Consider the following 19,457-nt stretch of genomic DNA (forward strand, 5'->3'; position numbering starts at 1 on the left):
GACTACCAAACGAAAGATGAAACATCAATAAACCTGTCACCTTGAAATTTCTGCCACCTGGAGCCTACCGACTGCCCACCGCCAGGAGACAATTGTATTGTATTGTTTGCAAGAATTAACGTATCAAAGGATGGGCTTTTCTATCGCAGCAGAAACTGAATTCCGGCTCACTAAATTGCCAATAATTTATGATAATTTACATAGCAATTTAAGTGTCGTAAAGTAACTGTAAAGGTAACTATTAAAACATTACTTCTATCATAAAAAGTAACTCTGTTACAGTTACCTACTTTTAAAAGTAACTAGTTACAGTTAAATTTCCTCAAGAAAAGTAACTGTTACTTGTAACTAGTTACTTCCCAACACTGATGGTTTCTTTATCATCAATATGAAAATATATTTTATTCTTTTTGACCCACCCTGTATGTTAGTATACGTCAGTCTCAACTCAGCCCTAATGTATTAGGTGTACAAATTTATTCTCGCCCCTAAATTAATTCACCTATTAAACTTTACTGTTGTGATTGCTTTCAAATTGGAACTTTCTCTGCAATGTTTGGGCACTCCAATACCAACCTAAAAAGTTAAAAATATCTGACTAGCGAATGACGTAACATAGAGAAGCAGTAGTGAGCATGATGTAGTTCAAGAAGCAGAATATCAGACACCTCATGCTTTTTGCACATCAGCTGAAGAAAGGTGCTGCTGAGGTGAAGGAAATGAAACCTTGAAACCTTCAACTGATTAGTTTGAATGATGAAATTGAGAGGAAAATACAATTTACTGGCAGTGAGACTAGGTGATATTGGTGCATGATAATGCCAGGCCACATGCAACATTAGGAACTAAGGAGATGTTCTATTCATTGGGCTGGAAAGTTCTGCCTCATGCAGCTTATTTCCCTGACCTGGCCCCTTCAGATTATCACCTGTTCCAGTCCCTGCAGCACCACCTAGTGGATCCCCACTTCAGAAACGTTCAGGAGGTGGAATACAGCATTGTTCAAAACTACCATCATTCTATCGTCAGGTGATTTACCAGCTTCCGAATGATTAAAAAAGTATGTAAATTCAAATGGGGATTACTTTGCTGATTAAATTGTAAGACTATATTTTATGAATAAACATTTTCTTTCTTTAAAGAAGGCTGAGAATTAATTTGTATGCTTTACGAATTAATTATATCCATCTCTAGACTGTGTTCTATGATATTTTTTTATATTTCTTTTAACAATAGTGACTAATTTGTTAAGGGTTCTGTAACAATTAATGAGTCATAATTACCTTAATTTCAGAAAAGAAATCCGACCATTTAGAAAAACAACTTACATAAACGCAGTCAACAGAGCAATAGCAATGTTCTTCACTTCCATCACACTGTTTGTTTCTCTTCTGACCTATCTATCTCTTGGATATATTCTCGCAGCTCGACAGGTAAGCTTACTACATCAAGCATTATGACCAAGATTTTTTGAAAGGTTGCATAGACCGTAGATGGAGTGGGGTATGTCTTATTTTTCTGTAGTATGTCATATATTTTGCCACATTCCTCTTCTTTAGGACCTGCTGTACCCTCACACAAGAGCAGCTTAAGGGCCAGGTGACTGCCCATGGTGCTAACCTCAGGGGCACCAAACTTATGTTTCTTCCTAGAGTAGCACCAAAACTTTACTTCAGATTACATAGGCTTGGCTACTTGTTTTAAAGGAGAGTTGATTTTTTGAAGACAAAAATTAATTGTTACTGCTGTGTAACATAATAAGTATATTGCAAAATCATGTAGAAATTTAAGCTAAGAGATTTGTGTTATTTTGATATCATTATATAGGTATTAATTAAACACATACGTACAATAAATGTTTTCTTAAAGAGTAACACTTAAAGCATTTTAAAAATAATCCTATTATTATTTTGTCGTTAAAACCATAAATATATAACATGGTCGTGTTTTTTTTTTTTATTAGAGGCTGGATGAAGCCTATGCAGGGTCACATTTTATGTAATGGTTTTTGTTGGTATTCTAAAGATGACACAGTTTTCTATTCTTCTTATTTGACAATCCTTATCTCTCTCTCTTTAGGCTAACCACAGAAAGAAGGATGAATGATGTTTAAATGAAATTTATGAAAAGGCACTTATAAACAAACACCCATGCCCACACCAAGACTCAAAGCCAGGACTGTTGGGGAGCTTTCAGACTGAAGTGACAAGTGACAAACGACATATGTCACTTGGAAACAAACCGTCAGTAATCAATGCAACCTTTCAGAACCAAAGTGACATGACAAGCTGCAAGTGATGCTTCGTCTGAGTCATTTTTCAATTGCATGAAGCACGTCTCCTTGGTCTGTTGTCTGTGCATGTGTGGTGAATGTTTTTACCTTGGACTGAAGGTTCCCGTGTCGCTTGTCCCTTCAGTGTAAAAATCCCCCATGTCGCTTGTCGCTTCGGTCTGAAAGCTCCCTTAGTGGCAATAATCATGAGTTCAGGACTCAACACACCCAGCCACTCAGGGGACAAAACAGTTTCAAATTTGTCTTTCTAGCAGACTATTTACTTTATCGTACAAATCATAGGTAATGCATCAGTGTATCAAATCCTATATTTCAACATCCATCCTCATCATCGCAGTCAACCTATAGAGGTAGGAAAGGAGCATAAAATAAACAAGACAGAAATAGTTTCAATTAGTAACAGGCCCACAAACTTGAAGAAAGCATTTTTATTGCCTTTCCCGATGCAAATCTTGCAGACACCCTTGTTCATCTGTAGTATATTTTCAAATTATTTTTATCTGATGACTGTAGTTTGCAATACTTTCTCTTCATTCATTTTATGTATCTAAATACAAACCTGATGCACAATTTTCCTTACAGGTGTTTCTAGTATCTGCATATTTTGATATTCTGAGAATTTGTATGACATTTTTCTGGCCCGTAGGAGTGATTGCTGTATCAGAAGCTCTTGTATCAGTTCGTCGCATAGAGGTGAATTGGATATATAAATGTTTATGTACTGATGTATTAAAGGCTTTTGTTTAAAAATATAAACATGTATCAAGTATGTTTGAAGCTCAAATATCTAAATGTGGTTTAAATCAATGATTACCTTTATTACACATGTGTAAGAAGCATCCACCTTCTTTGTGAATAAGAACAATACAACGTAACAATCAGTGGTGAAGCATGATGTGTCTGGAAGGGTAGGCACAGGATGGAGCAGGGGAGGGGTGAGCTGTGAATTTTTAAAAAAGTAGTGTGTTAAAATATAGCCCCTAGAAAATAGAATATAACATATTGGCTGAATCTCATCTACTACTGTTCGAAAAAGTCGGTATAGGGATTCAAAGGGATAATGTAGTGATTAATGCTCTCACCTTATAAACAAGAAGCATGGTTGCATTGGTTCAGATTCTACTTTAATCTAGTCTCAATTAGATATCTGAGAAAAAAGGTGCTTCTGTCTCGAAGGTCAGAAAACAGTAACGATGGGATTCGATGTTCTGACCACGCGTCACCCAATGAAAAACCGTTCTGTCAGGCCCTATCCCTCTTACATTTGATATATTAAAGCTGCTTGTAAAAATTGTTTGCTGCTTCAATAACAGTCTCGTAAATGTTTCTCGCATTAAAGAAATGGATCACTCCATTGGTTATAACAGCATGTTACGACAAGGGCTTCAGATTCGAATCCCCACCTGGGGATACTTGTTCTTTGTGATTGTCCCTTTGTCAATGTCATCATATCATCGCTCATCCTCATCTTCCCAATTAGCCCAAAATGGCAGAAAACCAAGTAAAATTAACTAAATATATAAATCACTTATTTGTTTTTATACGTAATTCTTCTTTAACACGCAACTTTTTTTAAAATTATAATATGATTTAGAAAATTATGAAATGCTAAATGAGAACACTGGCACCTTTCTGTGTAACATACCCACCAGAAAATTTCAGAAACATGAATTTTCTCAATTCTCGTTTTCTCGTTTGCACTGTACCTTGTCCCCTTTTAAAAGTATCACGTTTTCAGTTATGCCACTAATCATGAAAGAAAACTTCGCCTCAATATCCCTTTCCTCAAAGTAATAATTTTAAAATAATTTTTCTCTCTGAATCGAGATTGGTGTGGGGCACATCCAGCACCTAACACTTCGCAAAAAGCGGTTCCTCAAAAAAGCTGAAAGCACCATACTTAACACTGGCAACCAACTTACATGCATTATTTGCCATTAACATTCTAATAATGCATACGTTAATAGGTTAGGAGGCCAGGTTTAGATTTTCGTGATGTGTTTGCAGCAGGATGTGCCCTGCTCCCTTCACACTCTGAACCTTCCATGAGAATGCTGCACAACAGCCAGTGAGAGCCACAGACTAATACAGAATACCAGCTTCCCTCCCACCTCCGAGGTGGGAAACCATCCAACCAGTTACAGGTCCAGCATGGCGATCCCCCAGTCATTGTTGTAGGTTTCCATGATGAGGTTACGCTACTCATTCATAGCTCCCCAATTTCCCTATGATGGTGGGTGGTCATCAGTCACCCTGCATGTGTCCCATTGCTAGAGCCCAAAGCATGATGCCTTATACCACACAGCATGGTGGAGGACACATTTTTTTTGTAGTGCACTAAAAGTACATTTTTGAACAAAGAAGAATAAGATAAGCAAGAAATTTTAAATTTGTTGCAGAAAAACTATACTTCAGTTCGATATGCAGTCATACTGGTAGTTACAATTAGAATTGCATATTAAGTACTCTAGGAAAAGGTGTCATGTTTTGAGCTGTTTTCATGTAGATATCTACAAGTTGATATTGGAATTTACCACTTTCTTACTGCAATTTTTACATTGTATTTGGTAGATATTAGGAATAATATACTGCTGGACAAAGAAAACCGGACACTTTAATATTTGACATCTGAATTGCAATTACTTATGAATTACGCTCTCAGTTTGGTAGTTTTCTGTAACTTTCGTTTTTGTTCTAATTTAACTTATTAATGTATGTAGAAATTCTCAGAGTTATCTCTTTATGTACAACCTTTATTTAAACTTCTACCCATCGCGGGCCTCCCCGATGGCGCAGTGGTAGCGTCGTTGCCTTGTAATCAAGTGGTCCTGGGTTCGATACCCAGTGGAGGCATATAGTGGTTCGGATCCCACTTTAAACTGTAGGTCCAGTTCCGATTAGCCTTACTGTGCATTAAGTGGACTTAAAACACCAATTCAAACCAAACCAAACTTCTACCCTTCGCCATATATACATCTTTCCTTTACAGATCCAATATGAACTGCTCCCGGTTGCGTTTTGCCCCAAAACACAGAGAATTGCACTTCTCAAGACTTCACTCTACGAGCGCACTATTTACTAATAGTGCTAACTGCCCCGCAGTTTATCATGCAGGTGTCCCTACGCATTCTGCGCTTATACTCTGTGTGTATCGTTGCACCTAATAAACTGTCTTAATCCATTGAGGGACGGCCAAAAGGCAATCTAGGCCAGAGCATGTACCAAGAAATACAGTTTTACATACATATTGCCCTTTTTGCAGCTGTGTGCGTAAAAACCACACAGCATATTATACTTGGAGCTTCCAAAGTAATGCTTAAAAGATTCCTGTAATCTGAAATTATTTTCATACATGAAGATGTAAAATTATGTAAGCTGGTCATTGTACAAGGTGTGTTGAAAAAGTGCTAAAAATAGGTTAACTGAGAGAGAGATTGTGCTGCAGCTACCGTGCACACCTCGTGTCAGGTTTTGACAACAAAGCATCATTTGCTTCCTTCTGCTATCGGCTACAGCCATGCATCTGAGCACATGCTCAAGCTTTTAATCTGGTTTGTGAACAATGTGTTTACATGTATGTGTGTGTGAGAGAGAGAGAGAGAAATTGTACTGCAAATTTGTAAAAATTCAAGATGCATTTCAATTGCTTGACCAAGCATATGAGACGAACCAAGTGCTATTGTTTGATCCATTTAACCCCTTAAGTGTGAATGGCATATATATACGCTCCCCACATTGTGCTGCTATAGTGCTGAATATATATATATAATTTTCCAATGTAAACAAGTGGAATTTTGTGTGTGTGTGTGTGTGTGTGTGTGTGTGTGTGTGTGTTTGTTTTTTATATTGTGTAGTAGTTGTGGTGTGTTTGTGTGTGTCTTGTGTAGTAGTTGTGATGTGTTTGTGTGTGTCTTGTGTAGTAGTTGTGATGTGTTTGTGTGTGTCTTGTGTAGTAGTTATGCTGTCTAATGTGTTTGTGTTCGTCTTGTGTAGTATTTGTGCTGTCTAATATGTTTGTGTTTGTCTTGTGTAGTAGTTCCTCCATTCATATCGGGGGTTAGGCGTAGAGCTGACAACTCTGCACTGTAAAAAGACATGTCAAGAAACAGAAATATAAGGCCATGGATGTTCCCAAGGTAAAATATTCCGGAGGTAAAATAGTCCCCCGTTCGGATCTCCGGGTGGGGACTACTTTGGGAGGTCCCTGGACTAAGGATAAGATCTATGTTAGGAATAAGGATATTAAATTAGGCACCTGGAATGTTCTGAGCCTTTACCGGCCTGGGGCATTTCAGTGTACAGTTAATGAGATAGTGAAGTTAAAATTAGATGTAGTAGCTGTCCAGGAAGTTAGGTGGCCAGAAGAAGGGAATTGTAAAACTAAAAATTATACTTTTTTCTATGGTGGTACTGAAAATCATAATTTTGGAACAGGCTTTTTCATAAATAATAGAATTATCTCGGCTCTTAAAACAGTAGAATTTATTAATGATAGGATATCATATGCAGTTTTACAGGGTAGGTGGTGTAAAATTATTTTAATAAACATACATGCACCAACGGAAGATAAAGATGATAATACTAAAGATGATTTTTATACAGAGTTAGAACATGTCTTTGATAAATTTTCTCAGTATGATATGAAAATTCTGTTAGGTGACTGTAATGCACAAATTGCCAAAGAAGATACATTTAAACCCACAATTGGTAAAGAAAGTCTTCATGAATTAAGTAATGATAATGGTATAAGATTGATTACTTTTGCAACCTCAAAGAATTTAATTGTGAAAAGTACCACTTTTAAACATAAAGATATCCATAAATATACCTGGTCTTCTCCAGATGGTAAAACTCATAATCAGATAGATCATATTCTCATTGATAAGAGAAGGCATACTAGTATAATTGACGTTCGTACACATAGAGGTGCTGACTGTGCCAGTGACCATTATTTAGTAATTGCTAAATTAAGAGAAAGACTCTCAGTGATAAATCATAAGCAACAAAATCTAAAAGTTATAAAATTTGATACAGGAAAGTTTGCTGATGAAAGAATTAAGAAAGATTACCAAATTAAACTGTCAAATAGATTTGAGGTTTTGCAGGATTTAAATGATGATGAAAATATAAATGAAACGGACGTAAATAAGAATTGGGAGCACATACGTAATGCAATAGAATCAGCAGCTAAAGAAACTATAGGATACCATAAACCAAGAAAAAGTAAGCCATGGTTTGATAATGAATGTCATAATCTAATAGAAATAAGAAATCAGGCTAGACTTAGGTGGTTAAATAACTCTGATGATACAAATCTAAGCAATTATAATACAATAAAGCGAGAAGTTAACCGCACGTTTAGAAGTAAAAAAAGAGATTACTTGAAAAGCAAAATTAATGAAATTGAAACAAACAGCAAAAATAAAAATATCAGAGATTTATATAAAGGTGTAAATGAATTTAGAAAGGGGTGGCAACCTAAAGTAAACTTGATAAAAGATAAATACCGTGATTTTCTAGCTGACCCAAGCGATATTCTCAATAGATGGAAGAACTACTTTAATGACCTTTTAAATGTCCATGTAGGAGATAAATCAGAAGTAAATGAAGTACACACAGCAGAACCTTTAGTTCCAGAACCTAACTTGACTGAAGTTAAAGATGCTATTAAAAGGCTTAAGAATAACAAAGCACCTGGCATTGATTTAATACCAGCTGAGTTAATTAAATATGGTGGAAATTCATTAATATGTCAAATTCATAAATTAATTTGTTTAATATGGAATAAAGAAGAAATCCCTCAACAGTGGAAAGAATCCATAATTGTTCCTGTGTTTAAAAAAGGTGATAAAATGAACTGCAATAATTACCGTGGAATTTCTCTACTCTCAACAACATACAAAATATTGTCTAACATTCTTTTAACAATACTCACCCCATATGCTAATGAAATTATAGGTGATTATCAATGTGGATTTAAACGTAACAGATCAACTACAGATCAAATTTTTCACATCAGACAGACACTTGAAAAAAAGTGGGAATATAATCAAAATGTCCATCAGCTATTCATTGATTTCAAAAAAGCATATGATTCGGTCAAAAGAGATAAATTATATAATATATTAGTAGAGTTTGGAATACCTAAGAAGCTTGTTAGTATGATAAAAATATGCACCAGTGAAACAGAAAGTAAAATTCGTGTGGGTATTAATATGTCTGACAAATTTACAATTCATGATGGGTTAAAACAAGGAGATGCATTATCTCCATTGCTCTTTAATTTTGCCTTAGAATATGCTGTAAGGAAGGTAAAAGAAACTAAAGAAGGACTAAAATTAAATGGTGTGACTCAGTTGTTAGCATATGCAGATGATGTAGACTTACTGGGGGATGATGTGAATACAATTAAGAATAATGCTAAAATATTTTTCAAAACTGCTAAAGAGATAGGTTTGGAAGTTAACAAAGAGAAAACTAAATATATGCTTACAGGCCGAAACCAAGTGTTAGGTAATAATCAAAATCTAATTATTGATAATAACTCGTTTGAAACAGTTTCCAAATTCAAATACTTAGGAGTAATATTAACAAATGAAAATTATATTAAAGAGGAAATAAAAAGTAGGCTTAATTCAGGAAATGCATGTTACTTCTCTCTTCATAAACTTTTGTCTTCTCGTTTAATATCTAAGAATCTAAAAGTTAAAATATACAAAACCGTAATTTTGCCTGTAGTATTATATGGGTGTGAAACTTGGTCCCTTACATTAAAAGAGGAACATAAATTGAGAGTATTTGAAAATAAGATCCTTAGGAAAATATTTGGACCTAAAAGGGATGAGGAGACAGGTGAGTGGAGAAGGTTACATAATTTAGAACTACATAATTTGTATTCATGTCCAGATATTATTAGAATAATTAAATCAAGAAGACTTAGGTGGGCAGGCCATGTGGCACGAATGGGAGAGGAACGAGGAGTTTACAGGATTCTTGTTGGGAAACCTGATGGTAAGAGACCTGTAGGAAGGCCAAGACGAAGATGGAGGGACAACGTTGAGATGGACCTAAAGGAAATCAGTAGGGATGGAAAAGAGTATATAGATCTTGCTCAAGATAGGGACAGATGGAAGGCCTGTGTTGCTGCAGCCATGAACCTTCGGGTTTAAGAAGGCTAGAGAGTTAGTTAGTTAGTTATGTATGTAGAATATCCTCAAAGTTTGTTTTCTGTTGAATATATTTCCAATAATTTAGTTAGCCTTCGAATCAGAATGTATGCGTTATCACAAAAAATGCAAGTGTCCGTTTTTTTTTGTCCAGCAGTATAGATAATATTACTAAATTTGACTATAATTATGTCATATTTATGCTATAATTGTTTATGATTTTCATTAAAATAAAGAATTCTTTGTTGACCATAAGTCAATCTGTACAAGTATTACATAAAAGTTCACCCCTGATACCTCTTTACAACAGTCAATTTCTGTTGAGTTCCCATCTTGTTATCACTTTTCATGTGAAGTAAATATTCTAAAAACTTTGTTAAGTGGAATTCTAAGTGTTGTGTTTAGCTAAAACACCTTCTTACACATTGTAAAATTTTGGTTCTTGGTCTGGAAAAACCTGAAAATGTCAGTGAATTTTGTTTTTTATGAAATTGTAGACACCCTGAATTAGAGGTTGAATGAACCCCAAAGCCACTTCATGCAGGGACATGAACTACTGTATAAATGAAAAGGTGAAACTATCCCTTGTGCATGGCACTATGTTTTTAAAAGTTTTCATAACCACTAGTGAATGCAAGGGTTGAATAAAAAGTAGTTGCAGCATGTTTGTAGGTTTGGAATAACTTTGTTACCACAATCAAATACACTTCAATTTCGTAAGTATATTCTCCCAGCATATCTAGAATCTTCTGCCTCAGGTTTGGAAGGTTGCAACACTGTCAGCATACTTGGATCTGTTGATATTCTGCACTGACTGCCCTCTGGAACTGATAATTGCACAATTATTGTTGCATTTCAATTTGTCTGTAATATTACAAGCAGTGCTTGATGTGGATATTCTTAGCTGAGGGGTGTTTGGTTGAGCTTTGGGGATACCTGGAAGGGATGCTCCTATTGTTTATACTGATCACAGGTCCAACTGAAAGCTGACCTACTTTTTGGTACATACCTCTATCTGTCCACTAATCGCTCTCCCATTACAACGTTGCCAAGCATACATCCATTTTTGTTAGTTGTTTTTATTGGCATGTTTATGCAGCGTTTTGTGTACTAATTTTCCAGGTTTTGTGTACTATTGTACAACTTTTATCCAGTAACTGTTCATCTCTCTCTCCCTTCCCCATTTTACAGTATATTTGGCAACATGCTGTTTATCCGATGCTCATTTGTTTCATCCAACCAGGAACTTTTGGTGCCCTGTAACTCCAAAATGCCCAGTGTCAGTCGAAGAGAATTCAACTGATCACTTGATACGTTTATAACGTTGATGATAAAGTGCATAGTTATATTTGTATATACTGCTGGACAAAAAAAAAAACAGACACTTGCATTTTTTGTGATAACGCATAAATTCTGATTCGAAGGCTAAATAAATGTTGCAGAAATTATTGGAAATAAGAAAACCTGAATACATTCAACAGAAAGCAAATTAAAATGTATTGTTAATAAGTTAAATTAGAACATAAACGAAAGTTACAGAAAACTACCAAAAAAAATAGAAAAAAAAATCTTAGCAACATTTTTTTAAATATTGTTAACTGGTACTGGTGGGGTATATAAACTGTCTAGTAGCGGGTGTTATCTCCCCTGCCATCAATTACAGCTTGTAACCGCCGTGGCATACTTCGAATAAGGTTGCCAATCACTTCTTGGTCCAATTGCTCCCATTCTTCTTGAATATCACATCTTAGCTCTTCAATTGTTTCTGGAACTATTGTGCGGTTTTTGATATATTTCGTTTGAGTTGATCCCAGACATGCTCTATTGGATTTAGGTCCGGACTTTATGGTGGCCATTCTAATCGCATAATCCCAACTTCGTCCAGGTACTCCGTGACAATATTTGCAATGTGAGGACATGCATTGTTATGCATAAAAACAAAATCTGGGCGTATGAATGGTGCATATGGTACTACATGATCTGCCAAACATTCTGAAATATACCTGAGAGCTGTCATTGTCCCATTGTCTACAGAACCAACTCTGTATGTCCTTGCAAAGAAATACCTCCAATGGACCATGACACCACCACCTCCAAAGGGTGTTATTTCAATAAAACAACATAGTGCATAACGCTCATAAGGTCTTCTATGCACATGTTCACGCCCATCTGATGAACGTAGGTTGAATTTTGACTCATCGGAGAATAAAACCGTTTCCACTGCTCCACATTCCAATGTAAGTGTTGTTTAGCAAATTCCAGTCTTCGCTTCCGGTGACGTGCTAACAACCTGGGACCTGTAGCCGGCGTCCGAGATGATAAACCACTTTCATTCAGTCTTCTACGAAATGTTTGTGAAGAAACCACAGCTCTATGAACATTTCTGAAATGTCCTGCCACAATATTTGAAGTCATATGACGGTCTCTTAAGACTATGATATGCATGAAACGATCTTCCCGTGCTGTTGTGCATCGTTTCTGACCAGAACCCGGTCTTCTACAATAGGAACCAGTTGCATCATACCATCTGAGAGCTTCATGGATAGTACTTCATGCTATATTTAGCACCCTAGCAATATAGCACACACTACGACCATCATCATGAAGAGCTACTGCTTTTACTACCTCTTCACATCTCATTTTCAAGCTAGCAAACTTAGAATACACTTGCAAGAAAAACACCAGCAATTACAATGTCAATAATATCTGTTACTATGGTTACTATGAACGAAAATTCATGCCTCTCTAGACATTAATCAAAATAACATCAACAGGAATTGAAAATTTATAAATTAAAACAAAATTGCATGAAATTAATTTTGAGCCTACTAGGTGTTCCAAATAAGTAAATACAAGTAAATAAATAAATAAATAGATAAATAATAAACGGAAAAACTATGGAAAATGCTCAATAATGAATGTTCAATTGTTCAATACTTAACTGAGAGTGTTATTCATAAGTAATTGCAATTCAGATGTCAAATATTAAGGTGTCTGTTTTTTTTTGTCCAGCAGTATATAATCTTCTCCCACTAAACCATCATCAGCGTTACACTAGGTACTAAATTCCCTTCTGTAATTCCCCTTCTTGCAAAGTATTCCCTCGTGGGAAAATTCTACTACTTCAGAATTCTACCACCAGAGGTCAGCTTGATCGCACACCATGTTTTCCTTTCCATCTTCCTACATCTCCCTCACTTCAAGTATTCATTACAAGAATATCACACAGACCCATACACGACTATATATACATATTATTATGTACTTAGATATAAATATGCCCGACCCTGTGGCCGAGTGGTTAGCACATCGTGCTACGATGCCAAGGGTCCCAGGTTCAAATCCCAGTTGGATTTGGTTGTTTGTGAATGTCCATTCATCAATTTCATCATTTCATCACTCATCCCCATCTTTGCAAATTAGCCAAGAGGCACAAAATGCGAATTAAAATAAACTAAATCAACCAACAAATCAACAAAATATAAATATGGTCAATATATGTATATACTGCAATGAAAACTAAAATCACATTTGAATTGATACATTTCTTTCGAGGGTCAGAAGTTTTGTACATTTAAAAAAAATTAAGAAAGAAAAATACCTTATTTTTAATAATATTTGTTGCGAACTGGGATGGGACATTGCCTAAAGAAGAAAAGCCATTCACAAAGTAAAGTGCATTGCATTATTTTGTAATAGAATGTGATAGTATTTAACTCGCTGATAATTTTTTTTGCTGCAGACATTTTTGGTTCATGAAGAAGTTGAAATGGAAACACCTGACACGTTTGATGATGATGTCCCTCACAACATTGACAACATGGATTACAAGAATGCTATAATTGTGGATCAAGTGAAAGCCAGGTGGTTCACACAACAAGGACACAAAGATACTTTGAAACTGAAGGACATGAACGTTCAGAGAGGAAGTTTAGTGGCTGTAATAGGTCCCAATGGCTCTGGAAAGGTATAATTATAAACAACTTTAACTAATTAAAATTTAGACTGTAAATCAACCAGCAATTACAATGACATCTTTATTCATGTTTGAATAATAAAAGATACAGTTGATAATAATTAGATTTAATCGGGTTACTGTTGAATTATTTACTAACAAACTAATGAACATTTTAAACTTTGCTGAGAACAAGATAACAATAACAAGTAGATTATACATGCATGAAGAGCAACTTTGCATTCCCTGCTCGATATATATACAGGGTGACTGGTAATTAGATGTATTCCCTGAAAGGGGTTAAAGTAGAGACAATTTGCAATAAATTTGACCATATCATACCCCGTCCGAAAATTATTAGTTTTCGAGATAATCGAGTTTCAATTGTTTTTTTAAAAAATGACAATTTTCCACATAAAAAGATGAATTGAGAAAAAACTGCTCATTGTATGGAACTTATTTCAGCATTTTCTGATAGCTAACAAATAAGTGGTTCGTTGAAAAAAAAAGTTTATCCCAAATAACAATCTCATGTAAGTAACGGGTGGGTCTAAACTTACAAGTGATGACAAAAAAATGCACTCTTAGTTTTCTTGGCAACGTATTAATAACAAAAATGGTATGACACGAAGCGTACAAATTACGTAAATTACTTCCTTGTGTCACCAGCTATCCAACAAGGTACAAATGTTGCTAACATACACATTTGTGTACAAGAAATAATACTTCATTCATCTTCATGTGAATGGAATCAATGAACAATACAATTAAAGAACATTACACGTCTTGCTCAAAGTTGGCACCTCCGTTACGAATGCGGGCACGCAGGTTTTTACGGACATTTGTTCTCTTAACTCGTGATGTGATGGTGTCCTTGGTGTGTTGACCAGCTGTTAAGATCCTCTCCCTGAGCTCTTCTTGCGAGTTTACCGGTGTCTTGTCATGTGGCTCCAAATGTAAAAGTCGCAAGGCATCAAATCGATCAGGGGATCGAGCTGGGTAGTCATCATGATGATAAATCATGTCACGTCTTGTAGCTAGAGGCACATCCTCCAACAACATTGCCATCCCGTTCCTCAAAAAATGTTCATAAGTGATGCCATTTAAGATTTGGGGCAGGAAAAATGGCTCGATCAAATGATTGTTGATTACGCCCATCCATACTTCTGCCTGGGCGTGCGACAGTGGCTGGATGAAAATTACCCAAAAAATGGATTGGCCGAGGTGGCTCGATTCCCTGGCCGGCTCCATCCCCTGATTTGAAGCCTTGCAACTTTTACATTTGGAGCCACATGACAAGACACCGGTAAACTCGCAAGAAGAGCTCAGGGAGAGGATCTTAACAGCTGGTCAACACACCAAGGACACCATCACATCACGAGTTAAGAGAACAAATGTCCATAAAAACCTGCATGCCCGCATTCGTAACGGAGGTGCCAACTTTGTGCAAGACGTGTAATGTTCTTTAATTGTATTGTTCATTGATTCCATTCACATGAAGATGAATGAAGTATTATTTCTTGTACACAAATGTGAATGTTAGCAACATTTGTACCTTGTTGGATAGCTGATGACACAAGGAAGTAATTTACGTAATTTGTACGCTTCGTGTCATACCATTTTTGTTATTAATACATTGCCAAGTAAACTAAGAGTGCATTTTTTTGTCATCACTTGTAAGTTTAGACCCACCCGTTACTTATATGTGATTGTTATTTGGGAAAAACTTTTTTTTTCAACGAACCACTTATTTGTTAGCTATCAGAAAACGCTGAAATAAGTTCCATACAATGAGCAGTTTTTTCTCAATTCAGCTTTTTATGTGGAAAATTGTCATTTTTAAAAAAAAAAACAATTGAACCTCGATTATCTCGAAAACTACTAATTTTCGGACGGGATATCATATTGTCAAATTTATTGCAAATTGTCTCTACTTTAACCCCTTTCAGGGAATAAATCTAATTACCAGTCACCCTGTATATATATGATGGTATAGGACACAGTAAACACGTACCACAATTGAAGAAAAGTCTGATATTTCGAGGCTATAGCCTCATTGTCACATGTAGGTAGAAAGAATGGAAGTAAACAAAAGCGTAGAGGCACATTCAATTCTTTCTACCTACATGTGACAATGAGGCTATAGCCTCAAAATATCAGACTTTTCTTCAATTGTGGTACGTGTTTACTGTCTCCTATGCCATTTTTGTTTATCCGCCCTTCTGGCACTCTTTCTCATTCTATCCAAAACACAAATGAAGAAGGAGACAGTAAAAACTTACCACACAAAAATAAATAGTATATATATATATATATATATATATATATATATATATAGAGAGAGAGAGAGAGAGAGAGAGAGAGAGAGAGAGAGAGAGAGAGAGAGAGAGAGAGATAGAGAGAGAATACTGACGGCCTCTACTCTTCGTAGCCACGATCTTTCTTCTCCATTGATAATGCGACCTGGGTCGCGAAATATCAAACTTTTTCTTTTTGTGTGGTAAGTGTTTACTGTCTCCTTCTTAATTTGTGTTTATCTGCCCTTCTGGCACCTTTTCTCATCCTATTCCTATATATTTATATATGGGAAGGCAAGGCAAGCCAGGGTAACGGGGTTTTTGCCATGTAAGTGGCGCTATTCATCTGATGTTCTTGGAACTTCATCAGAACAGTACTCTTTGTCTGGACAACCGCTGGTCTCAGTTCGAGACTGTGTTCCAGGAAGAACGGAATGTACAAACATTTTTCACCTCTGTTGCAATAATCCGGCAAACTATTTGCTGCTGTAAGTTACAATGGGGTTATTATTGTGAATACATGCTTATATTATCTGTCCAGCATGCTTGTCGGATATCATAAAACAGGTCATGTAGTCATTTTCAATTCACACACTTTGTGTTACGATCGAGTAACCTGGTAATGTGATGTTGGGGCATGATGGAGTGGGGCATAACGGGTACTACCCCAGTTGACAGTAATGTGGTTAGTGAAGCAGACTTCTTGCCTTCTGCAACAACTGATATTCAGCATTCAGCTTGCTCCTGATGCTGCCACAACAGAAACTGCTTCAACCCTTTTTATTCAGCCTTCGACATTTCTGCTTAGGAACCAGCATCATCCTCCTCTAAAGTTACAAGTCCTCAATTAATTGTGCCTTTTCCAAACGTAGATCAAGAGAACACAAGATCTTCGAAACTACTTGGATAGACAGCTATCTTAACAGAATCACCGTACAGAGCAGAAAAACTCATCAAATAATGAAAGCAGCACCCAAGCGCAAGTTGGTCTTTCCAAAGGCAAGAAACTCAAACAAGGCTCTACTGTCAGGATTTTTCTGATGAAGTTACATCAGGTGTCGTGTTTCTGCATGATGTGATGGTCACATAATTCTTGTGCAGGTGTGTCAAGCGAAGACGAAAATGCTATACATGTTTGTGGTTTGTGTGAAACTTAATTGTTTGAGTAAGTTTATACAATTCTACAATTAAAACGTACACTATGTTCCTACAGTTACCAACTTTTTATAGAGGTACTTGTAGAGATTCTATTAATTTTGGTGGCCTCTGCCGACATCAGCTTGGGAACTCAATCTGAAAATTTTTATTGCTGCTTTACTGAGTTTGGAAACGAGTTCCCAGAACTTATACAAGTAAATTTTGCAGAAAAACTTAGCAACTCGCTTACATCTAATTATGACATCTCTATATTGAGGGCATTCCAGTGTTATGTGTGTAACATTTTACACATAAAATGTAAGATTCTAGAGATGAGATTGGATAAAATATTTATAAAGAAATGATTTCTTGGAATTATGAAGTACTGTGTGGTGTCTGCTAACAAATGAATGGAAAGTTGAGTATGAGAACATAGCCTGAATGTACGAAAATGTTTTACGTGTGTGCCACTTTAAAAATGTAGCAGAACTTTACTTTATTTATCTGTGAAGCATATTGGCTAATATCCCGTCAAGAAATGATAATAGTACTGAAGAATTTTTGCTATCATAATGACTGATTGATTGATTTAATTTACTTCACTCTTCTGCCCATTTTCAGCAAAGCGCGAAGATGAGAGTGAATGGTGGTAAGATATGATGGATGAAGGGAGAATCACAAATATATATGGACGACAACACAAGCCCCACATAAGATTTTACTGGCTGTGAGTCCAGATACCAGAGCCTTGCTAGTCTGCCAAATGCAGTCCTGGATGCATTATTATATAAAGCAAGTGTATTTCTCTTGTTAAATACAGCTTCAGTGTTCATCTTAACTGTCCTTTTAGAAGGGTTTTTTGATTAAATAAATATTTATTTTCTTAATTGCTAATTTCCAACTTTACCTAAGTAGGAGTCAAATAAATAAAGGTTCAGGAAAACTAAAAAAGGTCACGAAAATGTCAAGAATATTGGATTTGTTATTTTAGTAGATACCCTGAACCATATCAATCAATCAGTCAAACCAAGCAACATGTATCGCTTGTTGCTTCAGTCTGAAAGCTGCTTAAGAGTTATGTATACAAACGATACTTTTCGATACTAATAATGATATTGGGCAATCAGCTCAGCCCTATTTCTATGCTGTACATATTACTCTGATTAACTTGTTCTTATTTGTCCTTCTCCATGGCCTTGCGGTCTAAGGCACTGTGCTTTGGCTCCGACTGCAGGATGGCATGGGTTCAAATCTGCCTGGGTTCAGTCTCTGGGTTTTTGGCCTGTGTATAGGGCTGGTGGCAACCCACCATCATGAGGAAATTGGGGAGCTACTAGTGAGTAACCTGCTCATAAGAATCTCCTATAATGACTGGGGGTTCTATGTGCTGACCCCACGTCACCCCATTACCGGTTGAAGAACTCCACACCTCTAGATAGGATTGTGGGATTAAAACTGGTAGTCGGGAGATAGGCCAAGGCCCTTACGAACTGTAGAGCCATGAGGTCATCTTATTCTTATATGTGATTGTTATGTTTGTATAATTTCAGACTAGCTTCCTTCAACTTTTGATGAAGGAATTATTGCCTTATTCTGGGAACTTGCAAGTAAGGGGATCGCTGTCCTTTTTCAGTCAAGAAGCCTGGATTTACCCTGCAACATTGAGGCAGAATGTCATATTTGACCAGAATTTCAATCTGTATAAGTATGCGGAAGTACTGAGGGTGTGTGCGTTGAGACCGGACATTCAGAAATTGCCTCATGGGGACATGACGTATGTTGGAGAGAAGGGAGCTTCATTGAGTGGTGGCCAAAGGGCGAGAGTTAATTTGGCTAGGTATTTATCTTTATACATTTAATTAACACTTTGTGGGTCACATGAGAAAAATTATGTGAATGGTCGCGCATGGTGCCAGAGACCGGGTTTTTAAAATATGCTAAATTAATGGTCTAGAACAGGGGTTTCCAACTGGCGGCCCGCAGGCTGCATGCGGCCCCCGTTGCCTTTTTCTGCGGCCCGCGAAGCCAGTTTGCAAAATACGTTAATTTTATTTATTTTTATTAAAATACGTTATATTTTTACTGAAAGAACGGAAGCTCTGTGAAGAAAGACCATATCACAGGTAGAATTGATTTTGCAGTCAATAATGATCATCAGAAGAATCTAAAGTGACATAACTTTCTCTTCACACGATGCATTCCACCCCTTCGTTATGTGGAATGAACTCGCCTGCTTCCGCGAAGGCTTCACTCTTTGTGTTTAGAAACAAACTGCGGCGCTATCGAGATCTGTTTTACTACTTACGAAGTACGAAGAGGTTTCCAGTGTTCCAACTCGGATTGTACTGTGACTGATTGTTAAAGTTTGTGCAAATATCGAAATGAGCAATATCTCCAAAAAACGTAAGATTGAAAATGAAAATAGCTTCTCTCGAACCTGAATTGCGTGATTTGCAAGGCGATGTGTTCCTTCCAACTAGGCAAGAAAAGGGGCCAGAGTTTTTCAAATACCTTATAAAGGAACGCTTTTCAAACCTTCGTAGTTTTGAGCAAAGAATGACATCAATGTTCGGCAGCACATACACGTGTGAAAGTGTTTTTTCTTCAAT

The 19,457-nt window shown here is 36.5% G+C and overlaps 1 protein-coding gene across 1 annotated transcript in view; it reads left to right on the forward strand.

The window, feature by feature from the left end:
• LOC145994405 (ATP-binding cassette sub-family C member 4-like) overlaps window positions 1-19,457 on the forward strand; it is a 123,802-nt gene that overhangs the window by 40,122 nt on the left and 64,223 nt on the right. The window contains exons 7-10 of the mRNA XM_083130528.1: window positions 1,295-1,433; window positions 2,876-2,986; window positions 13,202-13,426; window positions 18,399-18,685. Of these exons, the coding sequence (XP_082986654.1) occupies window positions 1,295-1,433; window positions 2,876-2,986; window positions 13,202-13,426; window positions 18,399-18,685 (762 nt within the window). The remainder of the gene's footprint in view (window positions 1-1,294; window positions 1,434-2,875; window positions 2,987-13,201; window positions 13,427-18,398; window positions 18,686-19,457) is intronic.

This window comes from Lepisma saccharinum, chromosome 10 (assembly GCF_977018435.1).
Source record: "Lepisma saccharinum chromosome 10, izLepSacc3.1, whole genome shotgun sequence".
NCBI classification, from domain to species: domain Eukaryota; kingdom Metazoa; phylum Arthropoda; class Insecta; order Zygentoma; family Lepismatidae; genus Lepisma; species Lepisma saccharinum.